Raw genomic sequence first — 15,321 nt, forward strand, 5'->3', positions numbered from 1 at the left:
TTAACACCACAGAAAATATAACGTTTCTTATGTTTACCTACCTATCGTGTTGAAGCTGCATGGGCAGCTGGGCCTGTACAGGCCATCCAAACTGTGTTTGACTCAATGCCCAGGCGTATCAAGGCCGATATTACGGCCAGAGGCGGTTTATCTGGGTACTGATTTCTCAGGATCTATGCACCCAAATTGCGTGAAAATGTAATCATATATCAGGTCCACTGAATACCCGTTTATCATCTGCATTTATTCTTGGTGTAGCAATTTTAATGGCCAGTAGTGTATGTCTTTAACTCCACAGAAAATATAACGTTTCTTATGTTTACTTATCAAAACAGATACGCGTTTCACATTTCATATTGTCAGTTACATATAAGAAACCTTATCTTAAACGTGCTGTATGTAGATATAGTCACACATGTATGTTCGCAGAGTAGGGTGTAGTGACACTCGCCCCTGAAATCTGCGTACGGCGAGCGTACCTGGCCGGTCACCGTTTGCTCGTACGAGGCGTCTTCAAAGCGCGTCACGTGTATTTATAGCCGGGGCGGACTGCGGCGTCTGACGACCCAGCGAGCGAGGAAAAAAGAAGGAAGGCGCAGCCAGAGACGTGACAAGGCCAGGCGGGCGGCCCGGCTCACCAGCTGTGGCTGTGGCGCTGCGGTGCCGCCGGGCCGAGATACGGCCGCGATAAAAGCGGCGGTCGGCGGCCGAGATAACGAGTCGCTAGCGGCGGGCCGCGGCAGCACCGGCACCACGCTAAGGCTACTAGCATGGCGTCTGCGGCGACGGGGCACCTCTGCGCTGGCCACGCCGAGTCGGCGAACCAGGTAGGCGCTGCGCTGCCGCAAAGTACGCTGAGGCGACAAAGGTCGTGGCATAGCTATGTGCACGTATACAGATGGAGGTAGTGCCGCATAATCAACGTATTACAGGGCAGTGCATTGGTGGAGCTGTCATTTCTACTCACAAGGGAACCTCCCCACCGCACCCCCCTCAGATTTAGTTATACGTTGGCACAGTGGATAGGCCTTGAAAAACTGAACACAGATCAATCGAGAAAACAGGAAGAAGTTGTGTGGAACTATGAAAAAAATAAGCAAAATATACAAACTGAGTAGTCCATGTGCAAGATAGGTGTGGTGTCACCGCCAGACACCACACTTGCTAGGTGGTAGCCTTTAAATCGGCCGCGGTCCATTAGTATACGCCGGACCCGCGTGTCGCCACTGTCAGTGATCGCAGACCGAGCGCCACCACACGGCAGGTCTAGAGAGACGTCCTGGCACTCGCTCCAGTTGTACAGCCGACTTTGCCTGAGATGGATTACTGAGAAATACGCTCTCATTTGCCGAGACGATAGTTAGCATAGCCTTCAGCTACATTTGCTACGACCTAGCAAGGCGCAGTATTCAATTGATATTGAGATTCTATTAATGTATCATCAAGAGCGATGTTCTACAAATGTGGATTAAAGTTAAGTATTCCAGAAGCTACGTACTTTTCTTTATAGCATTCATTACTTATCCTGTTTCAGACCTCACGCCAGCCTGCGTGAGTTTAAGCGAGTGCCTTTCGGCTTCCTCTCATTGTGTCTAGGCTTTCTTGTCTAGACACAACAATAAGCAACATAAAGGATACTGTGAGTCTGGGAGCGCTGTGGTCTCGTGGTTAGCGTGAGCAACTGCGGTGCGAAAAGTCCTTGGTTCAAGTCTTCCCTCGAGTAAGAAGTTTAATTTTTTATTTTCGCAAAGTTATGATCTGTCCGTTCGTTCATTGACGTCTCTGTTCACTATAATACGTTTAGTGTCTGTGTTTTGCGACCGCACTGCAAAACCGTGCGATTAGTGGACGAAAGGACGTGCCTCTCCAATGGGAACCGAAAACATTTGATCGCAAGGTCATAGATCAACCGATTTCTCCACAGGAAAATACGTTTGATATATTCTATATGACACTGGTGACGGCATGTGCGTCCCATGACAACAATATGTTGTCGACCCACCTAACTTGTACACTTGGCGAATGGGTAAAAAGATTCTTCTACCTCGCCCGATTTATGTTTTCTTGTGGATGTATTAATCACTCCCAAAAAAGTGATGAAAACATAAGAGTCTGTCACATAAACTGCAACAAATGAATGCAACAGTTTCACAGTCGCACAGTTTTCCCTGTGCTCTGTCAAAACATATGTTTTTAACGTTTTCAAATTTTTCCGTGTTTAGACCATCAAATCCTGCATGGCTCCAAGCCAATCTGAACATGTCCTGGAATTTTGGAGCGCGAAGTTAATTATGCGTGAGTGCCTGAACTTTGATAATTGTCTGAAAATGAAAAATTAAAATTTTCGCTCGAGGAAAGACTTGAACGAAGGACTTCTCGTACCGCAGCTGCTCACGCTAACCACGAGACCACAGCGCCCCTAAGCTCACAGTATCCTTTATGTTGCATACCTTGCGCATGGACTACTCAGTTTGTATATTTTGCTTGTATTTTTCATAGTTCCACACAACCTCTTCCTGTTTTCTCGATTGATCTGTGTTCAGTTTTTCAAGGTCTATCCACTGTGCCAACTTATAACTAAATCTGAGGGGGGTGATGGGGAGGTTCCCTTGTCAGGTAATTCGTGTGATATACTTTCCAACGTTCAAATAACTCAGGGGTTTGCTCCCGTCGACCACCGCCGATATTTCGACAGGAGCACACCCTACCATTCTCAAGGCACAACTGCAAGGAGGAAGAAATGTGCAAGAAAATTTAATACCTCGCTTCACAGAGGAGAAACAAGGAAGATGCCACACACAGAACAAATGTCAACACAAAGATGACCAACATCAGAAATATCGATAGTGACTATTAATCTACAAGTGAGGTAGCACTAATTCTGTCCCTCTGTTTTTTGATGAGAGACAGAGCCGGATTCCAAGCAGCATTTAAACAAAATCCACCATCTCTGTTAATAAGGTTGCTTGATAGTTTGATTTCAACAGCTTCCTTAATAACACTATCCCAATAGCTGGACGTGCAAGCCAGAATCTCCGTGTTGTTGTGTTCCATAGGACGACCTGTGTCAAGGCAATGTTCTGCAATAGCGGATTTGCTCGGCTGTTGTAAGCATGTGTGACGCTTATGTCCAATACACCGGTCTTCCACAGTCCGGATTCAAATGGTTCAAATGGCTCTGAGCACTATGGGACTCAACTGCTGTGGTCATCAGTCCCCTAGAACTTAGAACTACTTAAACCTAACTAACCTAAGGACATCACACACAGCCATGCCCGAGGCAGGATTCGAACGTGCGACCGTAGCAGTCGCACGGTTCCGGACTGCGCGCCTAGAACCGCGAGACCACCGCGGACAGTCCGGATTGTCTGACCAATACATGACATGCCACAACTGCAAGGATTACGATAGACCCCAGCCTTATGCAAACAAGATCATCTTTTACGGACGCCAACAGGGCCTTAATCTTAGAAGGTGGTCGACAAACACATTTCACATCGTATTTCCGAAAATACGGGCAATCCTGTTGGAAATGCTTCCTGCGTAAGGCAAGAAGGCCGTAGACTTAGGTGCTATCGTCACTCACTCGTTGCACAGAAGGCTGATAGCGCAACGCACGTTTGATCTGCCTCTCACTATAACCATTCTGAAGAAAGGTGACTTCGAGATGTGATAGCTCAGCTGCCAAACTTTCAGGGTCTGAGATAACGTGGGCCCTGTGAACCAAGGTACGAAGTACTCCTTCACGCTGAGCTGGATGGTGACAACTATCAGCTAACAGATACAACTCAGTGTGCGTAGGCTTCCTATAAACAGAATGTCCCAACGAACCGTCAGTCTCCCTTTTCACGCCGGCCGCAGTGGTCTCGCGGTTCTAGGCGCGCAGTCCGGAACCGTGCGACTGCTACGGTCGCAGGTTCGAATCCTGCTTCGGGCATGGATTTTTGTGATGTCCTTAGGTTAGTTAGGTTTAAGTAGTTCTAAGTTCTAGGGGACTAATGACCACAGCAGTTGGATCCCACAGTGTACAGAGCCATTTGAACCATTTGAACCCTTTTCACCAACACATCAAGGAAGGGAAGGCATCCATTCTTTTCCACCTCCATAGTGAACTGAATTTTCGGCTGGACTGAATTCAGATATTCCAAAAACCTGGAAATAGTTATGTTCGATTAGCTGGAGACCATTTTCAGTTATTCATGGATTTCATGTTCCCAAACATGTCACTGGGTCACACTTGCTCACGATTGGTTTGAGGAAAATTCTGGACATTTCGAGCGAAAGATTTGGCCACCCACATCGCCCGACATTAATCCCATCGAAAATTTATAGGATATAACCGCGAGGTCTGTTCGTGCTCAAAATCCTGTAACGGCAACGCTTCCGCAATTATGGGCGACTATAGAGGCAGCGTGGTTCAGTATTTCTGCAGGGGATTTATGGCGACTTGTTGAGTCCATGCCGTGTCGAATTACTGCACTACGCCAGGGAAAGGGAGGTTGCACACAATAGTAGGGGTATACCAGCCGGCCGCTGTGGCCGTGCGGTTCTAGGCGCTTCAGTCCGGAATCGCGCGACTGCTATAGTCGCAGGTTCGAATCCTGCCTTGGACATGGATGTGTAAGTAGGCTGTTTAGGTTTTCTTATTGGTAACGCCACGTAGCGCTCTGTGTGAAAATCACTGGCTGTGCTGTGTGCAGTCTGTGGCTAGTTTGCATTGTTGTCTGCCGTTGTAGTGTTGGGCAGCTGGATGTGAACAGCGCGTAGCGTTGCGCAGTTGCAGGTGAGCCGCCAGCAGTGGTGGATGTGGGGAAGTGAGATGGCGGATTTTTGAGAGCGGATGCTCTGGACATGTGTCCTTCAGAAACAGTACATTTGTAAGAATGGATGTCATGAACTGCTATATACACTCCTGGAAATGGAAAAAAGAACACATTGACACCTGTGTGTCAGACCCACCATACTTGCTCCGGACACTGCGAGAGGGCTGTACAAGCAATGATCACACGCACGGCACAGCGGACACACCAGGAACCGCGGTGTTGGCCGTCGAATGGCGCTAGCTGCGCAGCATTTGTGCACCGCCGCCGTCAGTGTCAGCCAGTTTGCCGTGGCATACGGAGCTCCATCGCAGTCTTTAACACTGGTAGCATGCCGCGACAGCGTGGACGTGAACCGTATGTGCAGTTGACGGACTTTGAGCGAGGGCGTATAGTGGGCATGCGGGAGGCCGGGTGGACGTACCGCCGAATTGCTCAACACGTGGGGCGTGAGGTCTCCACAGTACATCGATGTTGTCGCCAGTGGTCGGCGGAAGGTGCACGTGCCCGTCGACCTGGGACCGGACCGCAGCGACGCACGGATGCACGCCAAGACCGTAGGATCCTACGCAGTGCCGTAGGGGACCGCACCGCCACTTCCCAGCAAATTAGGGACACTGTTGCTCCTGGGGTATCGGCGAGGACCATTCGCAACCGTCTCCATGAAGCTGGGCTACGGTCCCGCACACCGTTAGGCCGTCTTCCGCTCACGCCCCAACATCGTGCAGCCCGCCTCCAGTGGTGTCGCGACAGGCGTGAATGGAGGGACGAATGGAGACGTGTCGTCTTCAGCGATGAGAGTCGCTTCTGCCTTGGTGCCAATGATGGTCGTATGCGTGTTTGGCGCCGTGCAGGTGAGCGCCACAATCAGGACTGCATACGACCGAGGCACACAGGGCCAACACCCGGCATCATGGTGTGGGGAGCGATCTCCTACACTGGCCGTACACCACTGGTGATCGTCGAGGGGACACTGAATAGTGCACGGTACATCCAAACCGTCATCGAACCCATCGTTCTACCATTCCTAGACCGGGAAGGGAACTTGCTGTTCCAACAGGACAATGCACGTCCGCATGTATCTCGTGCCACCCAACGTGCTTTAGAAGGTGTAAGTCAACTACCCTGGCCAGCAAGATCTCCGGATCTGTCCCCCATTGAGCATGTTTGGGACTGGATGAAGCGTCGTCTCACGCGGTCTGCACGTCCAGCACGAACGCTGGTCCAACTGAGGCGCCAGGTGGAAATGGCATGGCAAGCCGTTCCACAGGACTACATCCAGCATCTCTACGATCGTCTCCATGGGAGAATAGCAGCCTGCATTGCTGCGAAAGGTGGATATACACTGTACTAGTGCCGACATTGTGCATGCTCTGTTGCCTGTGTCTATGTGCCTGTGGTTCTGTCAGTGTGATCATGTGATGTATCTGACCCCAGGAATGTGTCAATAAAGTTTCCCCTTCCTGGGACAATGAATTCACGGTGTTCTTATTTCAATTTCCAGTAGTGTATATAATGACTTTGAAACACTATTAGGGTAAATACATTGTTTGTTCTCTATCAAAATCTTTCATTTGCTAACTATGCCTATCAGTAGTTAGTGCCTTCAGTAGTTTGAATCTTTTATTTATCTGGCAGTAGTGGCGCTCGCCGTATTGCAGTACTTCGAGTAACGAAGATTTCTGTGAGGTAAGTGATTTGTGAATGGTATAGGTTAATGTTAGTCAGGGCCATTCTTTTGTAGGGATTATTGAAAGTGAGATTGCGTTGCGCTAAAAATATTGTGTGTCAGTTTAGTTTTGATCAGAATAAGTAAAGAGCGAAATGTCTGAGTACGTTCAGTTTTGCTCAGCTGTTTGAAAATCAAATAATGTAAGAGATTTATCAGCACAGTAATTCAATAATTTTTCTAAGTGGACGTTTCATTAGGTTTAAGTAGTTCTAAGTTCTAGGTGACTGATGACCTCCGATGTTAAGTCCCATAGTGCTCAGAGCCATTTGAACCATTTTTGAGTTATCCCATGACTTTGGCACTTTAGTGTACAACATGACCAGGTACCTAGTTGCGATTGAAGGTTATCCCAAACCCTGAGGGTCAGTGCCCAAGAAACGTCAGTTCCTCATGCGTTGTAGCAATACGTGTGAAACAGTGTAACCACGTACACTGCTGCAGTGAATCGGCGAGACAATTGTGCTCCCCAACGACGGCTGTTTTCCAGCGGCCCCTCGATCGCCGCGAAACAGAAGTCGTTGAGGAAGAAATGGGCAGTGCATAAGAATTCGTTGCATTAGTAATGGTTTCTGTCAGCCTGCCATGACGATACAGCTTTGGATGTGGAGCTGTTCATTGAGTAGGTAAAGATATTCACTGAAACACTGGATGCATCTCGCACGGAGAGAGATACATCGTTTCAAGTACGTGAAAATTTTGGAAGGGGCTTGTTGAGAAACTTAACTTTCATGTTCTCCGTACGAGCCCTAATTTCTCGTATTTTCGTGGTCCTTCCGCGTAGTGTACGTTGTCCACAGTAGAGTCATTCTGAAGTCAAGCGGTTTCTATTCTTTATCAATACATTCCTCGAAAGGAACGTTGCCTTCGTTCCAGGGGTCCCCTCTTGAGTTACCGAAAGATCTCCATTTAGTCCCATAATCCCCATCAACCAATCAATCAAGCAGTTCCGTAATCTGAATTGTTTCGATTTCTTCCTTCAATCCGGCGTGGTGCATTTCCCAGACACTCGACCAGTACTCAAAAATATGTTGAACCAGTGTCGTACATCCGGTCTCCTTTACACATGAGCCACACTTTACTAAAATTCACCCCAATAAATCGATGTATACCATTCGCCTTCCCTACTACAATCCTTTCACATGTTCCTCCATTTCATACCGCTTTGCAGATTTACGCCTAGGTATTTAACCCACGTGACTGTGTCAAGCAGCACACCACTAATGCTGTATTCGAAGACTACAGGTTCGTAATCTGCATACATCGCCGACCAGAGTGGCCTTGCGGTTCTAGGCGCAACAGTCTGGAGCCGAGCGTCCACTACGGTCGCAGGTTCGAATCCTGCCTCGGGCATGGATGTGTGTGATGTCCTTAGGTTAGTTAGGTTTAATTAATTCTAAGTTCTAGGCGACTGATGACCTCAGAAGTTAAGTCGCATAGTGCTCAGAGCCATTTGAACCATTTGCATACATCATACCAATTAGAAGTTCCGTGTAAGTGATCCTGTATCCTCCTACAGCCATTCAACTACGACACCTTCCCGTAAACAACAGCATCATCATCAAAGAGCCGCAGATTGCTGCTCACCCTGTCTGCCAGATAATTTACGTGTATAGACTCTAACAGCAGTCCTATTAAACGTCCCTTGTTTCTCATGAACGCTCGTCGTCTTGCATGCCTTACAGGGTTTTGTTACTTAGGAATTCCTCGGCCCACTCCCCATATCCGGGAACCTTTTCTGCATGCTCGTACCTTCGCCAGCGTTTTTCATTGGGGCACTGTGTCAAACGTTATTCGGAAATTCATGAATATGGATTCTTCCTGTTTCTCTTCATTCATGGCGAAAAGTCCCTTTTTGAACAATTATACAAGACTGTGCTTAAACTGACACACAATATTTTTAGTGCAACGCAATCTGACTTTCAATAATCCCTACAAAAGAATGGCCCTGACTAACATTAACCTATACCTTTCACAAATCACTTACCTCACAAAAATCTTCGTTACTCGAACTACTGCAATACAGCGAGCGCCACTACTGCCAGCTAAATAAAACATTCAAACTACTGAAGGCACTAACTACTGATAGGCATAGTTAGCAAATGAAAGATTTTGGTAGAGAACAAATGCTGTATTTACCTTAATAGTCATAATATATATAGCAGTTCATGATATCCAGTGTTACGAATTTCAAAACTCCGCCATCTCTCTCCCCACATCCACCACTGCTGGCGGCTCACCTCCAACTGCGCAACGCTACGCGCTGTTCACATCCAGCTGCCCAACACTACAATGGCAGACAAGAATGCAAACTAGCCACAGACTGCACACAGCACAGCTTAGTGATATTCATACACAGTGCTACGTAACGTTGCCAATAAGAAAACCTAAACAGCCTACTTACAATGGTTCGAACGATATCATGTGAGAAAAGGGCAAATTGAGTTTCGCATGAGCGATGTTCTCTAAAACCGTCCTCATTCGTGGTACGAAGCTTTTCTGTCTCGAGGAAATTAATTATATTCGACCTTAGAGCATGTCAAAGATTTCTGTAGCCAACCGACATTAAGGATATTCTTCCGTATTTTGAGAGTTCATTCTTTTATCCTTCTGATATATCGGAGTCACTTGCGCTTTTCTCCGATCTCTTGGGCCTTTGCGTTGACGGTGTATTTGCGATAAAAGCCAGCTGTGTACAGGAGTCTGTTTAGTGTGACGGTATGTTCGTACGATTCTCATGCGTGAATGATTCCTTAAATGCGATATTTAAAACGTCTGCTTTCTTTTTGCTGTCTTTTACTGACACACCAGACTGGTCAACGAGTAACTGGATAGAAGCCTTAGGCCCGCTTAGGGATTTCACGAATAACTAGGCGATGAGTGTAGAACCCCCTTTGACGTTCCTTAAAGTATTCATAAACGAGATTATCAAATACTGCCTGCTTCCTTCTGCCTAGCCCCATATTGGTTGCCTCGTAATCTGTTGGTGCTATACGATTATCGCTGCAATGTCGCCGTGAGTGTAGCGAAATGATTGACTTTGCAAGCACGCGCGGATGTTACTCGCTCGTTTGCATCGGACCTTAGGGTCTAAATTAAGTCATGGCACAGAGCACTTTGAGATAAGGTATTAATGGTAATGAATGGATATTTGGATTTCTTATGAGGTAAACAACTTACATCTTATAGCAACAACTTAAGCTCTCCGTAACTAATCAGACTAAGTATTGCATTAGCAATAGTCGTATTACTATAAAAACTGTTAACAAAAATGAACTCAGGATTTAAAATGGTTTGGACCCATTGCTTGCTAACATTTTGTAATAAGACTGCAATTCCTGTCCAACTTCAACTCTCCAAACTGAGTTCTTCGAAGAGCAGAATGACAGAGAATGTGATGGCTGGGTGTAGGTAAATGCTCTGCCATATAACCCAACGCCATTCCCTTAGACTCTAAAGCGGTAACAGCTCTTTCTGTGGCTTCAATGACAGTTCTTCGTTCGAATGTGCCTTTAAAAAAATAAAAAAGAAGATTATGCTTTTACTTAAGGTCGACGACTGGGTCATTGGAGACGCAGCGCAGGCTATTAGCCGTGTCACTTTCAAAGAAAGCTTCCGGTATTTGCCTTAAATAATTTGCAGAAACCATGGGAAACATAAACATGTAAGGCCGACTGGGGTTTGAACCCCCATCCTCCCGATTGTGTGTCCTGTATCTTATTCCACATACACGAGGACCTTTCTATTTAGGATCTGTTGGAGGAGCACTAGCATATCTGTTTTTACTTATATATATATATATATATATATATATATATATATATATATATATATATATATATATATATATATATATATATATATATATATTCTTGTTGTACGAGGGACGTTCCGAAAGTATGTTTCGTCATTGTTTTTCACATGGAAAGTTTATTGCCAAGAGCAAATACACAGTGGCATCATGAACTACACATCTTGCGCCATTTTCGACATAGTCGCCACTGACATTCAGACATTTATCGTCATTTTGGAGAAACCACTCTGGTAAAATTCGGTGCCCTTCGATGCAAAGAACTGGCGCACAGCCTACTCCACCTCAACACAGGTTTGGAAGTGACGTCCCAAGAGTGCGGCTTTCAATGCAGGGAAGAGCTGAAAGCCCTTCTCTCAACACGCAACACCAGCGACCAACCATTCGACAAGACATGACTTCTTCATCGTACACGGACGGTAGGCGTTGATGGATAAGGAACAGAATAGTTCAACGTGCACATTCATACAACACTCATTTCCACTGGCGACCACACTGTCAGTACATGTCCGTCTGCCGTCATGATGCTTACTCGAATAACATCGGGCACCGCATGTCTCCTGATACTCTCTCTTCTTCAGCGCTCTGCACATGTGGCATTCCTGCTCCACTGATGATCCTTCCATCGTTGAAGCAGCAACCAGTGTGACTTCATATGGCGTTTGTTTGTGTCACTTTGTGTACCATCTGCTCTTCCAAAAACAAACTTTCGGAACGTCCTTCTTATCAGTGTTGTATATCCTAGACGACCTCCTCACTCGTAATATGTGGATGAAAAAGTAATTTAAGGTAACCGTTGGAGAACTATCCTCGTGCATAAGTTCAATCCACGACGATAAGTTTGTTCTGTTCTTTATGACAGCTGTTCCAAAGTTATTCTCTTTTCAGTCAGGATCCCAGAAATTGCGTCCTGCAGCCCCATATACTGAATAGCACCTTGCAAATTCATTTAATGAGAAAAAATCGTACGTCGACAATCAGCCAGAAAATGTTAACACTCGCAAACTTCGAACGCGACTGTGTATTGTTTTTCAAAGTGGCGCCGCTGGCGTTGATGTGGCTGTGAGTATTTTTGTTAAGAATGTAAATAGTTTGCTCTGTCTCACACGTATTGCACATTGAAGACATGGTACTGCCTGAGAAATTCACTTCCACATGTTCGTCTCTTACCTCAAAAAGCTCGGTTTACAACCTAGTGCTCTCTGTACAATTTTAACGCAAAATATTTTCTTGAGTTGAGAATTAATCTGCAGGGACTGAACAACAGAGTATGAGCATATTAGTATAAATGCCTAATCATCGGAATTTGTTTTCATAGTACGATTTATTTCCACGTTATTCTAAAAGATTTGTATATATCGTTTCGGAATTGTAATATTCCTGAGTTCTGTTGGCATACTGCCGTTTTGAATCTTATAGGCGTCCCACTTAGTTGGTATAAAGAGAGACAAAAAGTTTCCTTCCGAAGGCCGTACAATCCAGAATCGGTATGCCAGTCAGGCAAAACCGCCGTGAGCATCGAGGCAATCAGGAGACCGACTCACAGGTTGGAGATACTCGTTTAGTAAAACACGGTGCCCTGCTGTGTGAAGAAGACCCAGATTATCTGCTACACATCATCGTCCGACAGGAATCGTCGGCGCTTCAAGGCTTATTTAAGGGATCGAAGGTGTGATATAGGCATGGGAGGGACCGGTACTATAGGGCGGTTGTTCGAATCCCTCCCACTTGCGTTGACGTATCTTCTGCATTACGATATTTGTGATATGGGGACATGCGTTATCACAAAGCCGCAGCACCGCTTGGCACACCATTCCACAAAGGTAAATTTCGACAAACACGCTTGCCCACACGCGTTCTTCATTTCCCGATGGATGTCTAACGGTATTTGTCCTTCCGCAGCCAGGAGGAGAATAACATCATGTTGTTCCTGTTTGCAGGTATTTGGAAATAATGTCACCATAGTTCATGTTTTCGAACTTACCGTACGCACGTCCGAAAGACACGAATGTCGTACTGATCCATGGACAAAAAAAAAAAAAAAAGGTTCAAGTGGCTCTGAGCACTATGGGACTTACCTTCTGAGGTCATCAGTCGCCTAGAACTTAGAACTAATTAAACCTAACTAACCTAAGGACATCACACACATTCAGGCCCGAGACAGGATTCGAACCTGCGACCGTAGCAGCCGCGCGGTTCCGGACTGAAGCGCCTAGACCCGCTCCGCCACAAAGGCAGGCCTTTGACTACACGTCGGTGCTTATACAACCGTATCTACGCTATAAAAACTTTCTCAAATGGGAAACCTTTTGGCCACCCCTTATTGATCTGCCGTTGCAATCGCATTTCTCTAAGAATCGTCTCTCGATACTGTCTGTAGTGATGTGCAAAGGTACTGAGTAACAAATTGCAACTTAAAATCTGAAAGTAAGTAGTGAGACCACAACTGAAGTATACTGTCAGTCCCTATCTTCAGATCTGTGGAAAACAACTCAAATTAGCATAAACTCCGACCAAGAGTTAATAACGAAACGGAGTATAGTGCTACCTGGAACTACCAATAAGCACACTAGACAAGAAATTCGTGATACTCAGGAGAAACCACGCAGCTTTTACCTTTGATAGTGTGTACAGTTCTGAGAGGAAGGGAGCTCGTAACTGTCTGCAGGTGTACCGTATCCACCTGAAATCACTCATCGGTGATTAGATTCAATAAAGCTAATATATTACGGGAATTCTGATTCCGACATTTCACCCGCTGTTCAAACCATGCACTTTATAGGCCAGGGATATTTAACCTTAGCTTACCTGGGCCGCATTGGAAGAAAGGGAGTGCTTTGGGACCTCTCAAAATACGATTTACTCCTACTATAACTGTTAGAGAGAAGGAAAAAGAAGGAAAAAAGACAAAGGAAAACGAGATGGGCGAATTAAAGAATGGCAAATACTAATTTTATCAGAACTTTACACAGCCAGAATTCCATTGAATTTGTTTTTATTTATGTATTTATTTTTTATCGACCGTGTGATAGATGCTCACATGTTTCGCCACATTGATAGTTGGTTTGGGCCACATGAGGGTTGGACACCCCTGTTCTATGGTATTAAGACCGGGTAAGTTAGCGGGCCAGTCGGTGTGTGATATAGTTCCTGAGTGCTCGCAAACCATGAACGACTTTTGTGCAGCCCTGCGAACACCGCCCTTGTCTTCTTGTAAAATGTTGGCTCGGAAACTGGTTGAGATTCACCGTCAGTTACTGACAGTAGCAGTTCCTACCGGGTCTGAAACCGATCATCATTGACAATGAGTGACACTCGTTGACGGTCCTAGTCTGTTATGACCCTTTTCGGCCACCGTTTTTATACCGGCTTCCACGGCTGCGACTGATACGCCTTGCCTTCCACTGGGCATGGACAGTCTTTGGTGACTCGCGGGCCTCATTCACATACTTGCTTAAGCTCACGTGAAGCGATAGCATTGCTTCTAGCGCATAAAATCAAAACTATAGGCAACGCACTGGCATGAATAGCACCCGTTCTCCTGACGCAAGACGCCAACAAATAACGGCTAAAAGCATGCTTTTTTCACAGTACATTAAATTTATGTTCACTTGTCTTCAGATGTTTGCATTTATTCATACGTAGTGAACGTTGTTTCTTTACTTACGACGTTTTACATTCGCTGTCCTAAAACGTTCCATTGCAAAATCCTGCTACGTGGTTAGTAAAGAAACAATCTTCAAGGCACGTAAATAAATGTAAACGTCTGAAGATGGAAACTAGGCATCTTTAATTACATAACGGAGAAATAAACACCTACAGGATAGAGTAGTTGGAACTAATTACTGAATCAGTAAACGTCGTGTGACTAGGGCCTTCCGCCGGGTAGACCGTTCACCGGGTGCAGGTCTTTCGATTTCACGCCACTTCGGCGACTTGCGCGTCAGTGGGGATGAAATGATGATGATTAGGACAATACAACACCCAGGCCCTGAGCGGAGAAAATCTCCGAGCCAGCCGGAAATCGAACCCGGGCCCTTAGGATTGACATTCTGTCGCGCTGACTACTCAGCTGCCGGGGGCGGACACTAATTACTTATAAATTACGTTTAACTTGAACAATTACAGTGTTCTAACATGTCCACAACGGGTAAGAATTATTCACTAACGTCAATGCGAGAAAGGGCAGGAAAACAATACCGCGTGAGGTAGGCAATTCCAGTCTACAAGGAATTAGAACATAACGATTTTGGGGTGGAGGCAGCTCATTTGAATGTTTGAAATTTAGTATGTCAATATCCGAAAACACTATTAGGAAGCATTTTTCAAATATTTGTCCTAAAATACTGATGATGAAACATCACATAGGCATGGTTTTTTTTCTGTAACACCAAATACTGTCATCAACGTAGAAAATAGCACCCCAAGCGGGGGGCATCGGATGAAAACGAAATTTATTAGACGTAATGATACAGACGAGAGATTCTCCTGATCCCGGAATCAACACATTTAAGCCGATACAGTTTTGACAAATACAGTGCAACAGTAGTAACGTGTTGGGCCACCTTTTGCTGCAATATATGCAGGATCGAGTTCATTAGATGTCTGATGTTGTCCTGGGGAAGACTTGGCAGCAAATCTTGAACAGCCACCTCCAAATCATGTACAGAGTGACAGCTGGTCTCACACGTGCTGTATAGGGGACACGAGTTGGAAACAGGCCGGGCATGGAAAAGTCGGAAATGACGCAGCAAGTCTTGAGCATCTAGAGCTTTGTATTATATTACTGCGGAAGTGCCCGTGGTAGACAATGGAAGAAAGCTCCTCACGGGATGACTGACGAATGTTATCATTATAACGCTGGCCCGTTAAGGTTCCACGAACTACAATGAGACCGCCCCCCCCCCACTCCCCCCCTCGTCAGCAGTTATTGTCTGTCCCCAAAACGCATCGGAACTCAT

The 15,321-nt window shown here is 45.8% G+C and overlaps 1 protein-coding gene across 1 annotated transcript in view; it reads left to right on the forward strand.

Moving 5' to 3' along the window:
* The first annotated feature begins 639 nt into the window (after positions 1-639).
* The window catches only part of LOC126195467 (ankyrin repeat domain-containing protein 65-like), a 104,240-nt gene continuing 89,558 nt past the window's right edge, over positions 640-15,321 (forward strand). Inside the window, exon 1 of the mRNA XM_049934095.1 lies at positions 640-827. Within this exon, the coding sequence (XP_049790052.1) occupies positions 771-827 (57 nt within the window). The 5' untranslated portion in view covers positions 640-770. The remainder of the gene's footprint in view (positions 828-15,321) is intronic.

Source organism: Schistocerca nitens, chromosome 7 (genome assembly GCF_023898315.1).
Source record: "Schistocerca nitens isolate TAMUIC-IGC-003100 chromosome 7, iqSchNite1.1, whole genome shotgun sequence".
NCBI lineage: Eukaryota > Metazoa > Arthropoda > Insecta > Orthoptera > Acrididae > Schistocerca > Schistocerca nitens.